At 40.3% G+C, this 21,693-nt stretch overlaps 2 protein-coding genes and 1 long non-coding RNA gene across 3 annotated transcripts; 2 read left to right on the top strand and 1 right to left on the bottom strand.

Moving 5' to 3' along the window:
* Positions 1–2,567: 2,567 nt before the first annotated feature.
* On the bottom strand, positions 2,568–3,864 carry LOC146471531 (uncharacterized). Its single transcript, XR_014866780.1, has 3 exons — positions 3,831–3,864; positions 3,638–3,728; positions 2,568–2,792 (listed from the first exon to the last, which is right to left on the bottom strand). It is a non-coding gene; the product is annotated as an uncharacterized LOC146471531 (long non-coding RNA).
* Positions 3,865–11,536: 7,672 nt separating this feature from the next.
* LOC146471532 (uncharacterized) lies at positions 11,537–17,181 on the top strand (the record flags this gene model as incomplete). The annotated part of the gene is made up of 1 exon (XM_085120761.1): positions 11,537–17,181. A coding segment is annotated over one exon (4,365 nt), but the record flags the coding sequence as incomplete, so codon positions are not given.
* A 3,951-nt stretch (positions 17,182–21,132) lies between these two features.
* LOC146471533 (uncharacterized) lies at positions 21,133–21,690 on the top strand. The gene has a single exon (XM_085120763.1). The coding sequence runs from the start codon at positions 21,133–21,135 to the stop codon at positions 21,688–21,690; it is 558 nt and encodes a 185-aa protein (XP_084976889.1).
* The last annotated feature ends 3 nt before the right edge of the window (positions 21,691–21,693 follow it).

The raw sequence follows: 21,693 nt of genomic DNA on the forward strand, positions 1-21,693 counted from the left end.
AGCTTGGAACTTTAATGTAAGCTTATTAAAAGTATTTGTCCCACATTTTATGCGTATCAACTGTTGAAAGCGTCGTTACGAATGAAACAGCATGTTTATTTTATGGAATTCTCCCTCTGTTTAAATGTTGCGTGACGACAGTTATTCCTGTAAGTTTAATTTTAATGCACAAATTGTTTAAATGCATACACAAGGAAAACGGCTTGAGTCCTTAAGAAATTTTTAGATAAGAAAATTTTGCAACTGGAAAGGATAGCTGATAAAGATCTCAGAAGAAGATTGCTCAACATTATTGTGAATAGAGCTACCAGATTTGTATGAGCGGTTGCAAGGGTGTTTGTCTCTTGTCTGTATGGGGAGATAAACTTACGTGAAAAGACATTCAGGTCCTTATTCTCTATGCAAGAAATTGGGAAGTTGAGTTCAGTAGCACCGGGTGAACAATGTACTGGTACACTGAGATCTTGCAGAAACCACATGCATGTGCAGAAACCTTGGAAAGTACATGTAAATATTATTGTATTACCTGTCACCCTTTACAATACAGATGTCCATGAACACCTGTATCGGTATGGTGGTTTTCCCCCATTGGTGGATGCCAAAAGGGGCTACTGGGAATACACCCTAAAACCCAACTGCAAGGGAGATACAGTACCAAATAGATCCCGGGATGGTAAATCAACCATGGTTTCTCTATGTATTGAACAGCCATTTCAAAGAAGACAATCTAAATTATCACCCCTTGATTACTGAAGTGTTTCTAGCAACTCGAGGATTAACCCAGCTGACCACATTACTCTGCAGTATAATTATGTCATCAAAACATGACAATATACATCAGAACTGTAACATATTGCAATACTGTTTAATTGGTACATATTGTGTAACATAGTCAAGTGTAATTAGCATATTGTAAATTATGCAATTACTGCACATTTTCACACACTTGCACAGTGTAATGACTGGCTGGAGTATTGCTGCGCCCTGCCTCTTTTATGTTCCAGTTCTCACCCCAGAGGTAAGACAGACAAAATCTAAATTAATGAAAGATAACTTCACCTCTTTAAAATGATGAGATTTATTACCAAGCATACATAATGAATTCAAAAGTCAATATTTCTGGCTCACTTGGCAAAGTTGAAGAGCAAAATGCTGCTAACATCACCTCCCAACTGGTCACCATTTAGAAGAGATTAGAGAAGAAAAATCTGATGTTGAGAGTATGACAGTAACATTTTAACTTTAGCAAAACAGAAAATGAGATCACCAGAACCTCCACAGTTTGTTGACTCCCAGTGGGTAGTTGCTGTAAAGGGAGGAGATTCTACAGAGTACTTAAATGAAAAAATCTATAGGGAAGGTAACGATAAAGTGGAATGGAAGAAGTCTTACTGGACTAGCCCTGTGAGCTATGTGGGTCAGCTAGTCGTTGGTTACAGTATTTTCGTTTTTCGCTGCAGAATTTGCATCCGTGATCCCTCTTGATGACCAAACTTCAGGAAAAAGAGAGACCGAAACTTCCCTGTGATGTTTGGGCGTCGAATAGCCAAATTGTTTGCGAATCCGCACAGAGGCGCTTTCACCTAAAATCGCCGCCATGTTTGTTTATCTAAAAGTCGGCACTAAGTCTCGCTCGGCCAAATTATTTTAACTGGGGCGATCATGCAAACTCGGATCCAGGCCTCGCTGCTGACCCCCCCTGGCTACCGCTTTCATTCATGCCGGTCCGCGCGCGGGAAAATGTTACAAGTTTTTTTTTTTTTTTTTTTTTTTTTGACAAATAAAGATCGCCTCCAGCTTTTCTGCTGTAAACCTGTTCTATGTTATCAATTTGTTGAATAATAAAACAATTATCCTGCTCAATCTTGCAGAATATCGCTGATTTTAGCCAACTCGGCCTACGGCCTCGTCGGCTAAGTATCAGGCGATATTCTGCGCGATTTCGCAGGATAATTGTTAATTATTATTCAACATATTGTAACACTGCCCAAACATGGTCAAGGTGCAATGAATATTCGTTTTCTGTAGTCAACACTGAGATATCTTATGATGCACGTTACTTTGTGTGTTGGGGAGAAAAATGGTAAAATAAAATCTTTTATATATAGCATTTCTGCAATAAAACTGTGCTTTGTTATTAATGTGTTGAACAACGAACAATAATTATTATCCAGCTCAATCTTGAGGAATATCCCGATTTTAGCCAACTCATCAGCTAAGTATCAGGCAATATTATTCTATGCGACTTTGCAGGACAATTTTTATTATTCAGCGCATCGTAACACTGCCCAAATATGGTCATGGTGCACTCGATATTCCTCGTCCGTACACAACAGATTTCCTACAATATATGTAATTTTGTGTGTCGAGGAGAAAAGTGGCAAATAAAGATCGTCTCCACCTTTCTGCAATAAATCTCTGCTTTGTTATCAATGTGTTGAATAACAAAACAATTATCCTGCGTGATCGTGCGGAATATCCCCTGACTTAAGGCCACTCAGCCTACGGCCTCATTGGCCAAGTACCAGGTGATATTCTGCACAATTTCGCAGGATAAAATTTTGTTAAATGATCGGTAAGAAGTCCATGAAATTTGTAAGAGATGTTCCTTTTGACACTGCATACAATCAATCAGTCTACAGGGCATGGAAAGTGCACAAACAAATTTTCAGAAAATTCTCTGTTTCCTTTTAGAAAATGCTTCTGTAGGTGCGTAATCTTGTCAGATTTTGCCTTACATGTACTCTTCAGCCTGGCCCAGACAACCATGCTGAATCGTGGAGCCATTCTCCCTGAGGTCAAAATCAAAGACTCAAAAACGCCACAGAGGGGATTGACCTTCTTAAAGAATCCGCACTCGTTGTCGTTGGCACTGCCCAACTCCACACTCCCCACCCCTCACCCCACCTCCTCCTTCCCTCTCCCGCAGGGTTTACATTACTAGGTGCATTAATAAGGCCTAAACTTTACGTCAAAAATTGAATGGAAATTTTATATATTTTAATTCGATGCAAGGATTTCGCCTAAATTCACATTTTTTAAAACCCATACAAATTCATACAGTTTTTTTAAGGACGGTGCCTACTATTGTTACTGCGCATACGTTCTGCGCATCGCGAGATACTCGGGTTTCCTATGGGTGGTGCCTACTAATTCCCGGGATATTTTTGCGCGGTTTAAAACTATACGGAGAAAGCAGAACTTAGCAAATGCTTTTGGTATCTCAAAACAAAATTGGGGGTAACCATGCATTTTTCAGAGATAATTAAACTTCAATTTAGGAAAAAAATCCCATACATTGCTTTATATTTGGCGCTTTTTAGAGATATTATTGCTTAATTATCTCTGAAAAATGCGTGGTTACCCCCAATTTTCTTTTTGGATTCCAATAGGCCTTGCTAAGATCTGCTTTTCCCGCATAGTCATAAACCGCACAAAAATACTTCGGTATTACTAGGCACCGTCCTTAAGATAAGCCTAAACTCAATAATGCGCCGAGCTCCTGGCCCTCAGCTGTCTGTGGCCTTCGTCTGAAATTGTAGTTTATGTCCCTTCGTCTCGTAAGCCTTACTTTAATATCCACTTATTAAGGAAATCATTAACCACGTTAAAGTGCAGAGCAGAAAGGTAAGCTTACCAGTTCGCCTTGTCCGTTTAGCTCCGCTAGCCGCAGTGTCTTGCAGTTCTGCAGACCGAGTTCTGCATCTTTCAGCTCTCTGACCAGCACACTGAAAGGCAAACTAGGCGTTTTAAGTTTTTCTATATATGCAAAAGTACAAAAAGATTATTAACAGCGCGACCATAAAAGCATAGTTGTAAAGTTTACTGACCATTTTTTCCGTCACACGTTCAGTGGTTCTTGCCACAAGCTGCAAGATGGTTCCCAACTTACAAAGATTCATGGGAGATGACACGCAACTCGCGCGTTGCTCGCGCGAGTTTCAAACCATGAACGGTGTCTGCTGCAGCAGTCTAGTATAGTAAAACGCCTTTGCCACATGAAATTCGTTGATCTAATGATTCCAGTTTGTGAAAACCTTTTTAAAAGTGGGGCAAAAATGACACGAATCTGCTGGTCAGGTTCAGAACTGAGAAAGTTACAAAAATATTTATTCGAGTATTTATTTATATTTATTTTTGCCTTTCGATTCTCGTTCAAACCCTTTCTGGGTACTGTTCACCATATTGTCCCTCACCACGAATCAGGGCAGAGCCGTTTTTTAACTACGCCGCTCAGTTGACACGGTCTCCACCGCTCGTGGCGACTTCGTCGCCCGGCAAAACGTAAAATTTGCGCGCGGACATTACTGAAGGTAACGCAGGCTTGGTCTGTGACGACCGCTCTTCTTAGGGAACTGGTTATAACAAGTTTGTATGAAGAGGACACACCTTGTCTGGGGTAGGAAGGTTATAAAAACACCAAATATCTCATGAACATTCCCGTCAACGTTTTACTGGCTTTAAAATTTGAGTTGGCACAGAAATATTCAGGTAGCAAAGTCAGCATTGCTAGATGACAAGAAAAGTGAGGTGTCAATTTTATTATCATTTTTGAGGGTAGTGCACTGTATAGTGCTCTACCCACTATTTCGCCAGGCATGTAAGAGTGAGCGAGTGAGTGAGTGTCGAGTTCTCAAAACTTCCGCCACTTTCTCAACCAATACAAAACAAAAACAAAACCAATCGTGACTTGCTCGCACGCGTTTTCCCGCGCTTGGCGCCGGTAACATGCCTTTGCTTCGAGTTCTGATTGGTTCATTGCGCTCTTTGGAACTCTCGTGATTGGCCAGAGTCATGACGTGTTTTCGTTTTAAAACACTTCTTTTAAAACTGTTCTAAAAGTCGAATGTGCAATCACTTCAACTACGAGGCCATTGAACAACGTACTCCATGTTGTCTGTATAGTTACTACCGGGAACCCATGATCATCGGCTCCTGTTACTACCATTTTTAGCCAAGTAGAATGTATAATTTTTGTTGTCTGTGTTGCATTTAGCATTTAGTACAATTTTTCCAAATTTTTCTAGGACTAGAACAACACTCCGTGCCATTACAGTTACAGCCTATAAATTGTCCTTCAATCACTACGTACCACTCATAACATTCTTACCGAGGTCAAAGAAGTCCAGTGCCAACCTCTCCAAGCCGTAATTGCTCCTATAGAGCTAGTAAGTAGCACTTTCCGATGGTATAATTGCTTTACAAGGTGCTTCTAACTTCTTAAAAGAGGGGTGAATGCAGGATAAATTATCAGTTATAAACGCAGGCAAATGCTATCTTTGTCTCATAGTATTTTATTTGTTACACACGGGCCTGTGTGTGAGGTGGAATGCGCGCGTTCTGATTGACTCCGTGCTAGTAGATATCACATATTATTCAACACGTTTGTTGTAACACTGTCCAGGTATGGTCATGGTGCGCTAACTTAATGTTTTATAGAACAGATATTCTGGGTGTGTTCAGTTTGTCGTCAAAAAAATAGTTTAAGGTGGTGCTAAATAGACTTTCAATCAGTTGTGGTCAAGTCAATCTTTGCACGTTTTTCATGTCACGTGATGAAAAGAAAACCAACACAATTGAGTCTGAAATTCTAGCTCAAACGTTTTATCTGTGATTTTAGGTCTGTAGAAACAAAGGAAAGTATCATTGTGAAGACGGCCTTAATCCCACAGACGGTTGGGCCTTTGTTAAGAAATACAATAATTACGCCCTTTTTTGTATCAGATAACAGGTAAGCTCAGGGCCAGATTATCGGTAGAGAGGCAAAAACGTATCGATGACGACTTCAAATATGTCCGTTCAAAATGTGGTATAAATCAAATGTGTTGGCTGGTGCAGTCGACAAAATTATGGAGCATGCGTAGCCTTTTCGTGTCGTCTGTTTATTTTTTGTGGGTCATGCACTCTATAATGCACTACCTACTATGTCGTAAAGCATGTAAGAGTGAGCGAGTAAGTGAGTGAGTGTCTGCAAACAAACAGGTCCGCAGCGCGTGCACAGCACTATCCACATGTACGCAATGCGTACCTATTTTTTAAATTTACTAGTACTTTCCATTGGAAAGTGAAGTGCTGAGGGTAAAAGCACATGGAAAAGAAGAGTGGTTTAGGGCAATGTCGTTAATTTAGATAGTGAACAGATCACGGACTTGATGTAGTTTGCTATTGGATGAACGTGGCATTAATATATATACATGTAGAAAGGCTGGTGAAACTGCGGAGCTTGTAAATGCCATGTTTATGGCGAATTATTTAGTTAATTATCGAAGATGTTGTTTATGATCAGCATGTGTGGGAATATGAAAAGTTTGAGATAGTGATGTCGCGGTGATTTGGTGCTAAGCGTCGCGCGTACTTTTAGGATTATATAAATATTGAAAGGCATTATGTTAGGGATGAGTTTTGTAGTTTCTACTTTGCAAGCAGAGGCCCTTTGTTTTTCCTATACAGTGTATGTAGAAAGATCGACTGATATTCCGGTCATAAAATCTCGCGATCTGAGATGTTTCTTAGCCTAAGCTGGCGTGTTTTCAAACATAATTTTTTTAAATAATTTTATTGCCTTACAGAACACAATAAATGATTACAATACTAGATACTACTTTGAAATAACTACCTACAGAACTGACATTAACTATTGTACTAGACGAAGCTGATTATGCTTACAATACTGTACTTACAATGTTGACACTAATACACAACAAATAACAATGAAAAGAAAAATAAAACACAATAAGATGGTACAAAAGGGAAGAAAAACGAAACGCAGATAACAATACGTGTTACTTACACAGACCTTACTCAAAAAATTGTGCAAGCTGAAGAATCAATAAAACAAAAAAATATATATAACAGAAATCTTGGCACAATCGCCCATGAAACAAACTGAACGGCCAAAAGTTAATCTACTTGCATAAAGACAACATATGGCCTCGAACAAAGAAATTTTGGTCATTGGGAAAACGCGTGACGATCAAGTTCCTGAGAGTGCGTGCTGGTTTCCCAAGAGTCGGGCGGAAGGGACAGGGAACAAAGTACAACTATATATTATTGCTATGCAAAAATTGTACCCAGATTAGAACTGGTTTACATATAGCGTTTAGTCGGGTAAGAACTGCGGCAGTACTTGAAAAAAAAAAAAAAAAAAACGAATCGTGTTTTCGCGAGTTGTACACCGTTACCAGGGACTATAAGGCAAGCCACTCACGAATCAAAATTAAATTTCAAGTAAATTAACAATGCGACTTTTTTCATATTTTCCACAAAGCTCGTAATAAGTTAAGCATTCTATCGATTAAGAAATAAAACAAAGTGAATCTGCAATAAAACATCGAATATATTTTACCGTACAGTTCCAGGAATTGCTTTAAATATTCTGAGCCTCAATTCACGGGAATTAATCTTAACAACTCTTCGCTTCCACAAAAACGTAGCTTTCCACACGAAAAGGGATTTTGTCGCTATAAGTTTGCCACATCCCACTTTATCGACGGTCGAGTGTTGACTACCCGTGGAATAGAATAAACACGCATATCAAAGACCTCGATTTCAGTGAAACGCGAAATCGAGGCAAATTCGGTGTCCAAGAAATCACCATCCATCATCAAAGACCCAGGGGCAGTTAGTCGGGTGGAAGGGATTTTCGTTAGCAAACGTTTACTGTAAGAATGGGAGAGCCCCTGGAAAATTACTCTTACCTAACCAGTTCCAGAAGCATTTGAATTCCCCGCTTTTGATCCAGAACTGGTTTGGTAAGAGTTATTTTTATGGGCCCTCCCGTTCTTAGAGTAAACTTTTGCCCACGAAAATCCTTTCCACCGGACTAACTACCCCTGGGTCTCCAAGGATGAGAAATCTCAAAAGCATCTGGCTTCTGGCACAGGCAACCCAGGCTGTTCACCTACGCAGCCTGAAATAGTCTGCTGCGAAGTCAGCAATTACAAAACTATTTCCCTGTTTTTTGAAGCTCTGTTTATTTCACTGACAATATTTGTCCCACCTCAGCCTTTGAGCCATAAGCAGAGCACAATTACGTGTCAACTGTGTATGGCGATAAAAAGTAAAAATAACTTTTTGTCGCCTTAAAAGTTACAGTCGAACCTCCCGTAAGCGACCACCCATAATGTCAAGGATTTGTGGTCGGTTACGGGAGGTGGTCGCTTACAAGAGGTCAGACCACAGGGGGTCTAAATTTCGGGTTGTTAACGGAGACCTAATCCTTTTGCCAGTGTTTAACGAAACCCATAGTAATAACTTTTCTTCCCTACAAGTATATTAAGACTGGTCCAAAATCATTCTAGGCAAAGAAAAATCTTAGCGTCTATGGTGATTATTGTTTGTATCTCACAGCGATTGAGACAATTATTGCGAAAGAAACTTGATTATTTTATTACTCCAAGTAGCGCTGTCTAAATTTTTCAGGAACGGAACATGTAGGCAAAAAGATAAGACAGATAAAAGATAAGAGTCAGAGTTTTTTCCTACAAATGATTCAATCTAATTAAAGTTTATTTCAGTGTGAAGTATAGCGCATGTGTATTTTATCAATTGTTTCAATGCTAAGCTATATCGGGAAACACTTCCGGTTGCTCCGACTGTAAGATTTACGGCGTCCGCCGTAATTATATGGCCAATATTTTACAGTGAAACATTTTTCACTTTCCGCCTAGGAGAGATACAGCAGGTTGTGTGTCTAATAGTCGCCTACGGGAGGTTAAAAACAATTGAAAATTTTAAAAAATCATCTCTAAAAGTGGCCGCCTACGAGAGGTGGTCGCCTACGAGAGGTTCCATCTAAAGTGATTTGACTTGAAAACTTTTGGTATTTTGGAAAAGTGGTCGCTAATGAGAGGTGGTCGCTTACGAGAGGTGGTCGCAACGGGAGGTTCGACTGCAGTTGTTTTAGACACAAGTACGTTTATTATTAGAACATGACTCTCTCTTTCTTTAAGACTGTTGCCCTCTTTCATTTTCTTAGAGAAACAAGTACGAAACGTGTTCTTTATTCGAGTTTGAGACGAAAACAGTCGACGGTATGTATTGATAGCTAGAAGGTCTATATATTTTCGTCACTCGCGTCACCTGAAATTATTTCAATGGCGTTAACATGGATTTTTACAGCGTTCCTTCTTTCTACGAAAACAAGCAAAGCATCAGGTAATATCAAGTAATATGACCTATTTAGAGATACTAGATACAGTCGAACCCCTTTTCCAAGGCATCTTCTTGCAGAATTTCCTTGCATTGTTAGCACTGTCGAAGAAAGGTGCCTGTTATAGCGAGGTTTCTGGAGAAGGTTTCGAACTGAGTGAATGGATCGGCGGTTGAGAACAAACCAAAACAAGTAGCCATTATGTAATGGTACCCGTTATAGCAAGGTGTTCACTAACAGAGGCTCGACTTTAGTTCAGAGTACTGGATTATGCAATAGCCGATAAATGTCATACCGCCATTTTGGATTAAGACCCGATACCATCAGATTATCAACCTTAAGTTCATTATCTCCATATTGAGTCAGTATATTAAAATCTAGAAACTGAGGTGCTTTTTTCGCATATGTATTTTACAAATGCCGACTGTATCATTCCTTTAAAACACCAAAAGTTTGCCTAAACACAACTTTTAATCCACAGGTTACGTGATACTGTAACCGTTACGTGAAGTAGACATTCGGGCGGTTTTCCATGAGAGCTCGTCTACGCATAATATATTTATGATACGGCTTATTGTTTTTCTTTCAGCTGGTAAAACATTTGACTTTTAAATGGAAAGGGGGTTTTCTTTTTAAGCATATCTAAGTTTGCTGTTTCCGCAACGATTCAAAGAACTGAAACATGAAAATGAAATTATTAAGAAACTAAAATTATTAAGATCTTGTTGTGTGACTTTGAAACGGAAACAATTTATCCTTTCAGAAAACGAAATCGAAGTCTAATTTTAAACAAATGTTAGGAAACAACAGCAAATGGCCCGAGGAATATTCTCTTGATCTTGATCTCGGGTTATCTTTAAAAAAATCTTCGCAAGACTTCGGGTCGCGCGCGCCGCGTCCAAAGTTGCTGATTTGTTACAAGCGCCTCACAAGTTGATGTGGTATTTAGAAGTTATTTCACCCATCAATTATTAAAATCGTCCAAATCTCACAAACCTTTAATATCAGGGGTGACGTTTGGATGATTTTGACTTATTACAAATGTAAATAATTTCCGAACAGCGCGTAAGACTTCTGAGATATTTTATTTATAATGAAGGGTAAAAAAAGTAGCAGTACTATTTGCATAGCGGAGCTCATTTGTTTCTGTTTACTTGGTAAAACTAAATAATTTTTCTCCTTTACTGACGTAACTTGTTGTGACTGAGGTTGCACGAAATCGTTTTGTTTTTGAAAGTTTCAAAAATTTCTAGGGTCTAAAAAGGGGCATTTCCTGTAGATGGTACAGACTAAAGCTTTCAAGACTGTCGCCCCATACCCCTCTATTTAATACTTTTAAATATTTATCGTTAAGGTGATTCCGTTAAATTGCATTGCGCATCCCTGCTGCGCATAATTTTTTGCGTCATTTAGCGCGCGCACGAGCGCACGCACGCACAACACTACGGGATTTCCTTGAGGTTAAGCTCGCAGGAAAATAAATGGTCCTTTTCTTCTAAACGAGCACGGTGACCCCCATTTTTTAATGTATCAATTTAAATGTCATACGGTTGACCACTATATATCGCGATTTGAAGAAAAGTTTAATACTCTACTTTGAGATATTTTTATTTGAATGCTTAAAAAGCACGTATTTAAGTAGTGCTGCTTACGTGCACACACAGCAAAATCTTTAATTTCCTTCATAATCTTAATTCCAGTTCAATGAAAATAGTTTGTTGTGTAAGATTAAAGTAAATTTTGTTGAACTGATTTGATATTTTAATGCAAGAAATTAATTTTTCTAGAAATGATAGTTCCCTTTTCTGATTACTAGCGTTCTTAATATAAACCTCGTGGGTCATCTATTTACTATAATAGCCATCCAGGTTGCACAAAAACGAGCACGGTGATCCCCATTTTTTATTGCATTTTTGTAATGCTCATAACATAGTCATGAACTGGACCAAATCTTAGACAATTTTAAATACTCCTTCTTTTTTAGCGGAATCACCTTAAACAGTTTTATTAAATGAAACAATTGATAAGTTTATTTGCCTATATTTACAGTGCGACGCGCCTTACCGTGGCCACCCAACAAACGTTTTTTACAAGATAGCCAATCAGGATACGCGAATTTGATTAACGGTCACGCCTCCTTGCAGAGTCCAACAGGCAAGTGACGCAACAACTAATTATTAAAAAAATGTCGTTTTGTATTTTATGCTAACTTTTAACAAAAATGTTTTTTGGGTGGCCACGGCAACGTTAGTCGCACTGTAAGTGGTCGGATCTTAGGTCAGTTTTAAAGCTAATTTGGTCGGCGAGCTATTATCGTCAACTCAATGCCGGAACAAAGTGGATTCAAGTGAAAGCAATTTCATTTTCTAACTTCCCTTTTCCTTTTTATTGCATGTAACTTTAGGTGTACAAGAGACTAACTTTCCAAGAGTTTTTGTCTCTCCTTCTGGATATGACTCTATCAACTGTGGAAGTCAGGATCACCCTTGCCGATCCATTGCAAAAGCCGCTCACCAAGTGGACTGGGGCGGAGAAATCTACCTCAACGGGAGTGGGACAAAAAGGAACCCTTACAACTGCAGCGTTTCTGACAAACATCTGGGTATCTACATAAACAAAAGTTTGAGCTTAAAAGGATTCTTATCACCTCACGTTTTCTGTGTTGAGGGATTTTATTTTAAGAAAGCAAATGACGAACGGCGGACGTGGTTGAAGTTTTCAGGGATCACCTTTTGGCAAACATCCCTGTCTTTTAAAGACTGCCATTTTGTAAGACTCCTCAACTGTTCATTTCGTAATTCTTCTTCACCTTTACGTGTTCAAATAGAGAACATCACAACTTTCCAGATGGACGTCCAAGATTTCTCCTTTTTTCGAAATAATTCGCAGTGCGTTGAAGTTCTTCTTCTCAATAACTCAAGAAACAGAAGTCGCAGTGTTACAGTTAATATCAAAGACACCCAATTCACGAGAAACGGTTTTAGTGGTGGTGCACTCACTCATAGAGGAGGTATTAAGATAGCCGGTTCCAACGAAAAATACCCTATAAAATCAGTGTCGGCGCATATTAAAGTCTCTTGTACCAGTGTCAAGTATATCAACAACCAGGGTCCCTTCATTGACCTTTTTGTTCCAAATGCGGTGACAAATGAGACATATAAACATGTCGAACTGAAAGACAACAAATTCATGAAGTACAGTCTGAATTCAGTCTCAGACGTGAGAGAAGCGCACATAAAGTTCACAGATTTCAAATGTGTTCAGAATCCCTCGGTGCGTTGCATTTCAATTCAGTCGAACAAGGCAGATGTAGAAATCCACGACTCCTTTTTCTACAAGCAGAATGTGATGAAAAGTACAGGGGGGAGCCTGTTTCTTGAAGCTAATATTAGCGCATCTTTAAAAATTTCGAATTCAAAGTTCATAAGCAGCAATGCTGCTGCTGGTGGATCGCTATTTGCCAATAGTCCGCGAGGATTTTTAAAAATCAACCTCACCAACGTTATCTTCATTTACTGCAGAGCAAGAAAGTATGGATGCACAATAGCCATTGGGAAACCCCTTGAGCGAAAATGGCATAGATACTACAACGGGTCGTTTCCAGATGAGTTAGATTTCACCCTCAGAAACGTGACAGTTGAAAAGTGGGACGGGAAAAAATCTAAATGCACAGCTATCGAAGTTTTCCTAAAAGGTGGAAAAGTGACAATGGACGAGTCCAGTTTCTATAAGAGGTTGCGAACATCCGTCGGAGGTGCCTTCACTCTGACGACTTTGGGAGGCAAAACAGATGTAACAATTTCGAAGAGTAAATTGATAGACAATGCTTCAAGTAAAAGACAAGGAATTTCTTTCAAAATAGTGGCTTCAAATGGGAATGCAGGGAACGTAACAATTATAAACAGCTTTATGTTCAGCAAAGGAACTAAACAAAAGGCGTTCTTCATAAGTCCCAAATACCGCATTAAACTGATCAACACAACAGTGAAGTCCTTCCGCTATGGTTTCCAAGTAATCGCAACGCCTCCCAAAAATAGCTCGTTCCCCATTGATATCTACGTTGATAACTGTAGATTTATAAATAACGTTCGTGACCTGTTGTTGACTTTACTTGATCCAACCTCAGTTCGCGTTATCGTTAAAAACACAATCTTTACCAGCAACGACACAATTCAAAAGAGCTTTGCTATTCGCCTGATGATCGCACCATTAAAAAACATCGCTTCTTCAAACGCAGTAATCACACTTGAAAATGACACATTCGACTCCAAGCCATCCAGTAATTTTGCTCTTTTATTCAAGGGAAGGAAAAACGTGACAATAAGACGCTCCAAATTTCGTAACTGCAAATATGCTTATCCAGAGGTGCAGAAATGGAACATTTCAGGTAATAAATATGGTGCCGGTTTCTACGAGACAGCAACTGGCGCCATTTCGATCTTAACCAACCCTGATAAGCCTCTGACGACGGGATGTGTTCTGTCAGATTCTAAGACCAATACTCATCCTGTATGGTACTACAACAGCCACGTGACATTTGAAGACACGGTCTTCGAAAATAACGTGGGTTTAATTGCTGGAGGAGTATACCTAAGTAATGGATTTACCAAGTTTCAGAGATGTACTTTTCAAGATAATTTTGGCGTTCAACAAACTGGACATGTTTATTCCGCTTATGGAACTGGTAGAGTAGATTTTGAAGATTGTTTGTTTTTGAGAACAAAAGAAAATATGCCAGTTTTTAACAACTCTGCCCATAACAAATCCACTTTCCTGTATTCCGAAAGTGGAGGACCTTTAAATCTGATAAACACTTCTATGATATCGCTAGTCCCTGAAAGAAATCATTTCCCGGTGCTTGACATTTCCAGTGGAGGACACGTTGACATTGATAAGAAATCAGAGATTCACTGCAGCGAAGGAAACAAGATTTTCCTCGAAGACGCGACGCATATCGTCTATACGGAGAAAAACAATACGCTTTGTCGAATAAACGTCACTGTTTTAAAGTATTCCTGCCGACCTTGTTCCCCAGGTTACTACAGCCTTCAAAAAGGGATTTCTCGAGGATTATTTATTAACTCCACAGTTGAGTGCATACCATGTCCTTTTGGTGCCAATTGCATTCAAAGCAACATAGCTGCAAAGCAAAATTTCTGGGGTTATCCAACGTCCAGCCATCCATCATCATTGCAGTTTATTGGTTGCCCTGAACATTACTGTCAAAGTCCTTCACCTGGTTCGAAAAATTACAACCGTTGTCGGGGAAACAGAACCGGGACCCTGTGTGGAAAATGCGCAGAGGGGTTTACCGAAACACTGTTTTCAGCTGAGTGTAAGAAAGTTGCAAAGTGTAATCATTATTGGCTGTGGATTGCAACAGCGATTTACACGATTGGACTGGTGCTCTATCTTTTGATAAAACCTCCCATTCTGAGATTTTTTACAAAGCACATCTTGTGGTACACACGTCAGGAGAGTCAAATAGAAGATGACTTGGGCCAAATTCATAACCACGATCACGGGGACAGTGGCTATGTGAAAATTACATTTTATTTCTATCAAGTTGCTGAGATTCTCATGGACAGTTCTGCAGAAAGTCTTCTTGAAAAAATACCGTTTGCTTACCTTGTGATTTCCGCGTTTAATTTCCAAGTTCGTACAATAAACGGAGGAATCGGATGTCCTTTTTCTGGACTTACGGCGGTGACGAAGGAATTACTTCTTTCTGCAAACGTTCTCGTGACAATAACTGACGTTTTTATCATTTATTGTGTTCATTTGTTCATCAACATGCTAAGGCGAAAAGAAAAGCCCTCACTAATCCAATACCTGGCTGTCCTTGTGGAAGTTCTATTGCTGGGTTACGAACGGTTGGCAGAAACGTCCCTCAAGCTTATGCACTGCGTTTCCATTGGATCAAGAAAATGGCTATTTATTGACGGGAATGTGCAATGCTATCAATGGTGGCAGTATATCCTTCTTGCTTACATTGCAGTGTTCGTGGTTCCCTTTATCGTGGTTCTGTACTTTGGTTCCTGGAAACTTTACAAATCCTCCATTACTGCAAGCGAATTCCTTGCGGCATGTGTGTTTCCACTGCCGTTTATCTTCTACTGGTTGCTCAAAGGAATGCGAAGAGAAAGAAGACACGATTCCCCGAGAGCAAAAGAAGTCAACAGAGATGTTTTGGAAGTAATTCATGGCCCATTTTGCCCACCAAGCCGTAGTAACAAAGGAACATTGTACTGGGAAAGTGTTTTGATTGGGCGAAGGTTTGTTCTTCTTGCATGCCATACATTTATTGCGAATGATATGTTGCGTGTGGCCTGCATGACTTGTGCTTGCTTTTTGATGACCCTTCATCACATGGTAAAGAATCCGTATCGAGACCCACTGGCTAACAAAGCTGAAACGTTGTCCCTTTCTTCTTTAACCCTGATTGCAGCATTCAATCTACCAAAAGCTACCATGCTCTCTTTTGGCCTGGATCTCGGCATCGATGGACCAAACAAGCCCTACCTGGATACACTGGAATGGATTGAAATCGTAGCATTAGCGTTTGTCCCAGCGTTAGTGTCTCTCTTGGTCACTTTCGCGTTTCTCTCCCAGCTAGCAAGGTTTGTTGCGTTCTTAATCAAACATATTCGAAGATGGTGGCAGCGTCTTACCTCTCCCTGGCTCACAGATGAGACTAAACCTCTTTTGCATATCACCGAACGTAACAGTGAAGGTGATAGTGAATCTTAAAGAGGCACCGTAATGGCGATTTTGATGTATTTTTGTTAAAACTGATCAAATATTCAACGAAAAACCTCTTTGCTAACATGAGATTGCTCTTGGAACACCGGGAAGACAATATTAAGGGATTTCCTCTGAAATACCCAAGAAGAACTTGGTTGCAATCCATTTCCATCTCTGCCATCCGCAGCTAAACTTGTTTAACACTAGTTTCCGTGCAACCTAAAAGGATTATTGTTAACAAAAGTGAACCATTATTTCGGTGAATCCACCATCTCAAAATTATTCAAACTAATCATGCGGGCATCGACTCCAGAACACTGCTGGATACAAATGAAACATTTTTACCTTTGTCCCCTCAAGGAAAACGCAGGAAAACGTTTCAGAAGCAGTTTGTGAGTCACTTTCAATCAGGTTAAAAAGGAATATTTGAGAACTTTTCGAAGCAGCCTTGCATGCGTTGGCTTTTTGATACTGTTCCTATAAAATGAGAGGCTTTTCAGCCACAAGTGGCAACAAGGAATAACGAACTGGACATAGTCATTATGATCACTTGTGTGTAGTTGTAGAGAAAGTTAAAATTTTATTGCTTGAAAAAAGTGCCGGTAAATTTAAGGCGTCTAACCAATCGAGTTTGGTTTTATCAACACAGCTGATAACTAAAGGTAAATTGGCCACCTTAAAGAGATTCGAGTGCTGACTTTTTGAGCGTTGGCCCTTCATCAGACCGAATCCATTCTCTCTTACAAAAGCGCTTACGTTCGAAACATCAGCACCCGAATCTCTTTACGGTGGCCTATTTACCTTTAGATATCAACTCTATTGATCAAACCAAACATTTCTTTCTACTGCGCAGACGGAGCAACACAGTGTCATCAGAAGCTGACCCCTTAACCAATCCAGGGTCCCTGAAAGAGTGTAGCACGATAAATTCTATGAAAGCCATACACGTTTCTAGCACGATTAACAACAATGTTTTTCCCGTTTCTCTACTACAACTGTCATGAATTTATTGATGTAGATTGCTTGGCAAAAGTTCTGCTGTCTTGTTTAATATAATTTGTACGACAATTTATTATCAACGTTCTTTAATCGTTATTTGTAATTATATTTTCTTCACATCTTTTACCAGTTTTTTTCTCCGTAGACACAGGTTAAAATGAATTTGCATGCAAATCGTGTTTGTACTGGGAGTCATCAAAGATAAAGTGTTGTCTGAAAATAGTTTATTCAAGACCTCTTTTGTAAACAAAGTACTATGCGATAACAATAAATTAAAGCAAATATTATTTTTTTTATTATTATTTTCTTTTTCATCCAGTGTACAGGCATATTCAGAAAAAGAAAATCCGAGTTCTCCCAACAAGAGTCGAGCCTGTGAGCTTTCGATTAGCATAGTTTGGATGCTCTAACACTGATCTTCAGGAGACTTATTGGGAGCTAGGCCATTAACCTAGGTTCATGTGAAAATCACAACCTGCATATCAGTTACTAGGACTTGAATGTCAATGAGTGGTATATGTGAAAGAAATGTGATCGTATATTTTACGCCTATTGAATAAATGATAGATGTATTAATTTAGGTCAGTTTCCAGGAACAAGAACAAATTTCTTAACAAAATAACAATTTCTATTTATTCCAACTCAAGTTGTTGCAGGGCGCATTCTGTTAGGACATTTTCGGTTCAGGAACAACAGAGTACTCAAAACACCAATTCTCAAAAGAACACAATTCCTGTTATTGTGAGAAAACTGTATTCCGCTCATTATATTCTACTATCAGATGCAAAATTAACGGAATAGTATTCCGTTCATCACAAAAATAGAATGCGCTCTATTCCGTGTACTCCTATTCTGGAATAGTGAGTCCTTAAAAAAACTGTTTGAGCAGGTTTTTCTGTGGGTCCCCTGAGGATCGATGCGTGGAAGCCTGCGCCACAGTCGGAATCAAACGGTGCAGTACTGGGACGGGCTAATATGCATCACGTGTGAGCGTCGAAGTTACGACTGAGGCCCGAAGTCCTAGGGCGGGGGCATGCTTCTCCGGATATTTTGGAAATTTGATGTGTGTGAGAGTGCAGTTCGCGCGCTTCGAAGGAAGTGAGATAGAAACTGAGCAACCGAGATTGCAATAGAAACTGAAAATACATATTTATATTTAAAATTATAAGTTTTTTTTTGTAAAACAAATAAAGTCTAAAAATTCTCATTTATAAGCATATATTGGTCGACTTTCGTTGGAGCACCGCAATCCCATGATCCCATGCCAAACAGTTTTGGTTAACGAAATATCATTTAAACAAGGACCCTGACTATAAAAGGGATAGCTCCTCCCCCTCTTTGTCACGCAACAACCGTTTTCTCGACTTATCCAAGATGGCGGACTCAACGAGCAAGATGTGGGGAAACCCGTCTTCGATAAGAAGAACACGAAACTGCACTTATTTCAAATAAATATTAGCTAAAAGTAGTCATCTGCCTTGATTGGGATCGCCACCTTGTCGTGATGAGGCGGCTTGCGTGCTCCAGTGACCCCTAGAGCTATGTTGGCTGGAGTCTCGTACTCCTGGCAGGGACACCCATGCCAAACAGGTCAAAGGGTAGGGGCCAGACAAAGAGTGATCCCACTGGCCCTCCAGGTTGGGGGTTGGGCAGAGGGCTGATAACCCTCTTCCGTAAAAAAAAACAATTATTACGGAAACCAGAAGCAGAGTGAATTCACTATTTCAAAGGGGAACTGTGGCAGTACCTCATCGGAGAGAGTTAATGACGCACGGGAGCCAAAGCCAGCAGGACGCCTCCGGGCTGATCAAGCCACTGATACACCCTAAATACACCATGAAGATAGGCAACTGGAACGTAAGGACGCTTTACAGGAGTGGCAACATTGCACAGGCGGCGAGAGAAATGACAAAGAGAGGTATAGACGTAATGGGCATCAGTGAAACACACTGGACAGGACAAGGAACAATGCGACTTGCAGAGGGTGAAACCATCATTTACTCCGGAAGAGATGATGACAACCATAGAGAGGGAGTCGGCATACTGATGACAAAACATGCAGCACAATCTCTGATGGAATGGACTCCGATCAGCGAAAGGGTTATTCAAGCCAGATTTTATTCCAAATACATAAAACTTACGATCATACATGTATATGCACCCACTGAAGATACAGATGAGCAGATAAAAGATGAGTTCTATGGGAGGCTACAGGATGTGCTAGACAGTGTCAATGAGCATGATATGTTAATTGTCACGGGGGACATGAATGCTAAGGTTGGAAACGACAACTGGGCGTATGAAAGTGTGATGGGTAAACATGGGCTGGGGCAAAGAAATGATAATGGAGAAAGGCTTTGCGATATGTGTGATATGAATGAACTAGTTATAACAGGGACATTGTTTCCTCATAAGACCATCCACAAAGTAACGTGGGTTTCCCCCGATGGGAATACCATGAACCAGATAGACCATGTACTAATCAGCAGGCGATTTAGGAATTCGGTGAAAGATACGAGAGTATACAGGTCTGCAGATATCGAAAGCGACCACCATCTTGTATGTACAGTAGCCAAGTTGAGATTGAGTAAACAAACAGCAGGGAAGAAAAGATGTAGAGTCAAGTACGATACAGCAAGGTTGAGGAATGAAGAGGTGTTACGGCGGTTTAACGTTGCCTTGCAAAATAGGTACCAAGTCCTGGAGAACGAGGAAACAGCAGTTGAAGAAAGCGAAGAAGTGGAACAAGACTTTGAGGTGATGAAGAAGGCATATACAGAGGTGGCGGAATCAGTCTTAGGTAGACCTCGGAAGAAGAAGAAGCCGTGGATAAGTGAGGAGTCATGGAGCCTCATAGACCAAAGAGAGGAAATTAATAGGAAGATCCTGGGAACACGGTCAGAAAGGGTTAAGAAGCAGCTTAGGGCCAAGTATGCAGAAAAGAACAGGGAAGTGAAGAGAAGCATAAAGACAGACAGAAAGAAATGGATGGAGAAGATCACTTGTGAGGCGGAGGAGGCTGCAGGAAACCAACACCTGAAGACACTATACGGGCTCACCAAGATATTATGCAATGAAAAACCTAAGCAAAGCACAGCAGTGCTTGACAAAAATGGAAACCTTATCAATAAAAAAGGCGAAGTACAGGCACGATGGACGGAGCACTTTAACGAAGTACTCAATAGAGACCAACCAGAAAACCCAGTCTTAAGTGATGAGGTATATGAATTAGAACTAAATGACGTCATTGAAGAGATCTCAATCAGTGAACCAACTTTAGGTGAAGTCAAACAAGCTATAAAAAGATTGAAGAATGGGAAAGCGCCAGGAACTGACTCTATCACGGCCGAACTATTGAAAGCAAACATAGAGTTTTCAGCAACCAAAATCCATCAGTTGTTGGGAAAAGTATGGACGTTTGAGAAGATCCCCCAACCCTGGAAGCAAGGGCTAATTATCAAGTTGCCGAAGAAAGGGAATCTCAAAGAATGCAAAAATTCGAGAGGAATAACCTTACTGTCCGTTGTGGGGAAGGTACTCGGTAGAATCATCATAGAGCGAGTGAGAAATGGAGTGGATAGAAGGCTGAGGAAGGAACAGGCAGGTTATAGAAAGGGGAGGGGTACAACAGACCAGATCTTCATCCTGCGGAACATTATTGAGCAGGTCAGCGAATGGCAGGCAACCCTGTACCTGAACTTCGTAGACTTTGAGAAGGCTTTTGATTCTATCCACCGAGAAAGCCTGTGGGTAATAATGGCTAAGTATGGAATCCCGGAGAAGATCGTGAAAATGGTAAGAGTATTTTATGACGACTTCAAGTGTGCTGTAGAAGATCAGGGGGAAACATGTGAGTGGTTTGACATAAAAACTGGGGTAAAACAAGGATGCAATATGTCGGGATTCTTGTTCTTGATTGTTATGGATTGGGTAATGCGAAGAGCGGTTGGCAGTGGTGAAAACGGTATTAGGTGGAAGTTTACTTCAAAACTGGACGACTTGGACTTTGCGGACGATATAGCTCTGCTTTCATCTACCAAGCAGCAGATTCAGGATAAAACGACAAGGCTGGACGAAGAGGCCAGACGGGTGGGACTCAAAATCAACGGAGAAAAGACAAAAACGATGAGGATCAATGCAAGGAACCAAGAAAACATCATAATAAATGAGCAGGATATTGAAGATGTCGAAGAGTTTGTGTACTTGGGGGCGAAAGTTTGTAAACTGAGGGAGGCGGTATGAAGGACTTGAAGAACAGGTTATCGAAAGCCAGAGGTGCCTTTAACAAACTAAAGAAGATCTGGATCTCTAATAACATCTCGAGGAAAACAAAACTGAGGCTGTATAAAACACTGGTAGTGCCAGTGTTACTCTATGGATCTGAGATATGGAAGATGAACAAAGGAGATGATAAAGCAGTGAATGTGTTCCATAATAGATGCCTACGTAAGATCTTCCGAATCCGATGGCAAGACCATGTCAGTACCAAAGAGCTACTGGAAAGAGCAAGCATGAAGCCACTGAGTGTGGAAGTGATGTCTCGAAGATGGAAAATGATTGGCCATATTCTTAGGAAAGATCGCAATGATGATTGCAATGTTGCCATGAGCTGGGTACCAGAAGGTAAAAGGAGAAGGGGAAGACCAAAAACCACCTGGAGACGGACAGTAGAGAAAGAAAGGCAAGAAGCAGGTTGGAGATCGTGGGAGGAGGTGCAGACCGCAGCAACCAATAGAGAGGAGTGGAGAAGCTCTGTGAAGGCCCTATGTGCCACGAGGCACGAAAAGGATATATGATTG

Source organism: Pavona decussata, unplaced genomic scaffold (assembly GCF_977016875.1).
Source record: "Pavona decussata unplaced genomic scaffold, jaPavDecu1.1 SCAFFOLD_102, whole genome shotgun sequence".
Classification (NCBI taxonomy): domain Eukaryota; kingdom Metazoa; phylum Cnidaria; class Anthozoa; order Scleractinia; family Agariciidae; genus Pavona; species Pavona decussata.

Excerpts from the sequence above, each read along its gene's own strand:
- LOC146471533 (XM_085120763.1), top strand. The coding sequence starts at position 21,133 with ATGAAGGACTTGAAGAACAGGTTATCGAAAGCCAGAGGTGCCTTTAAC.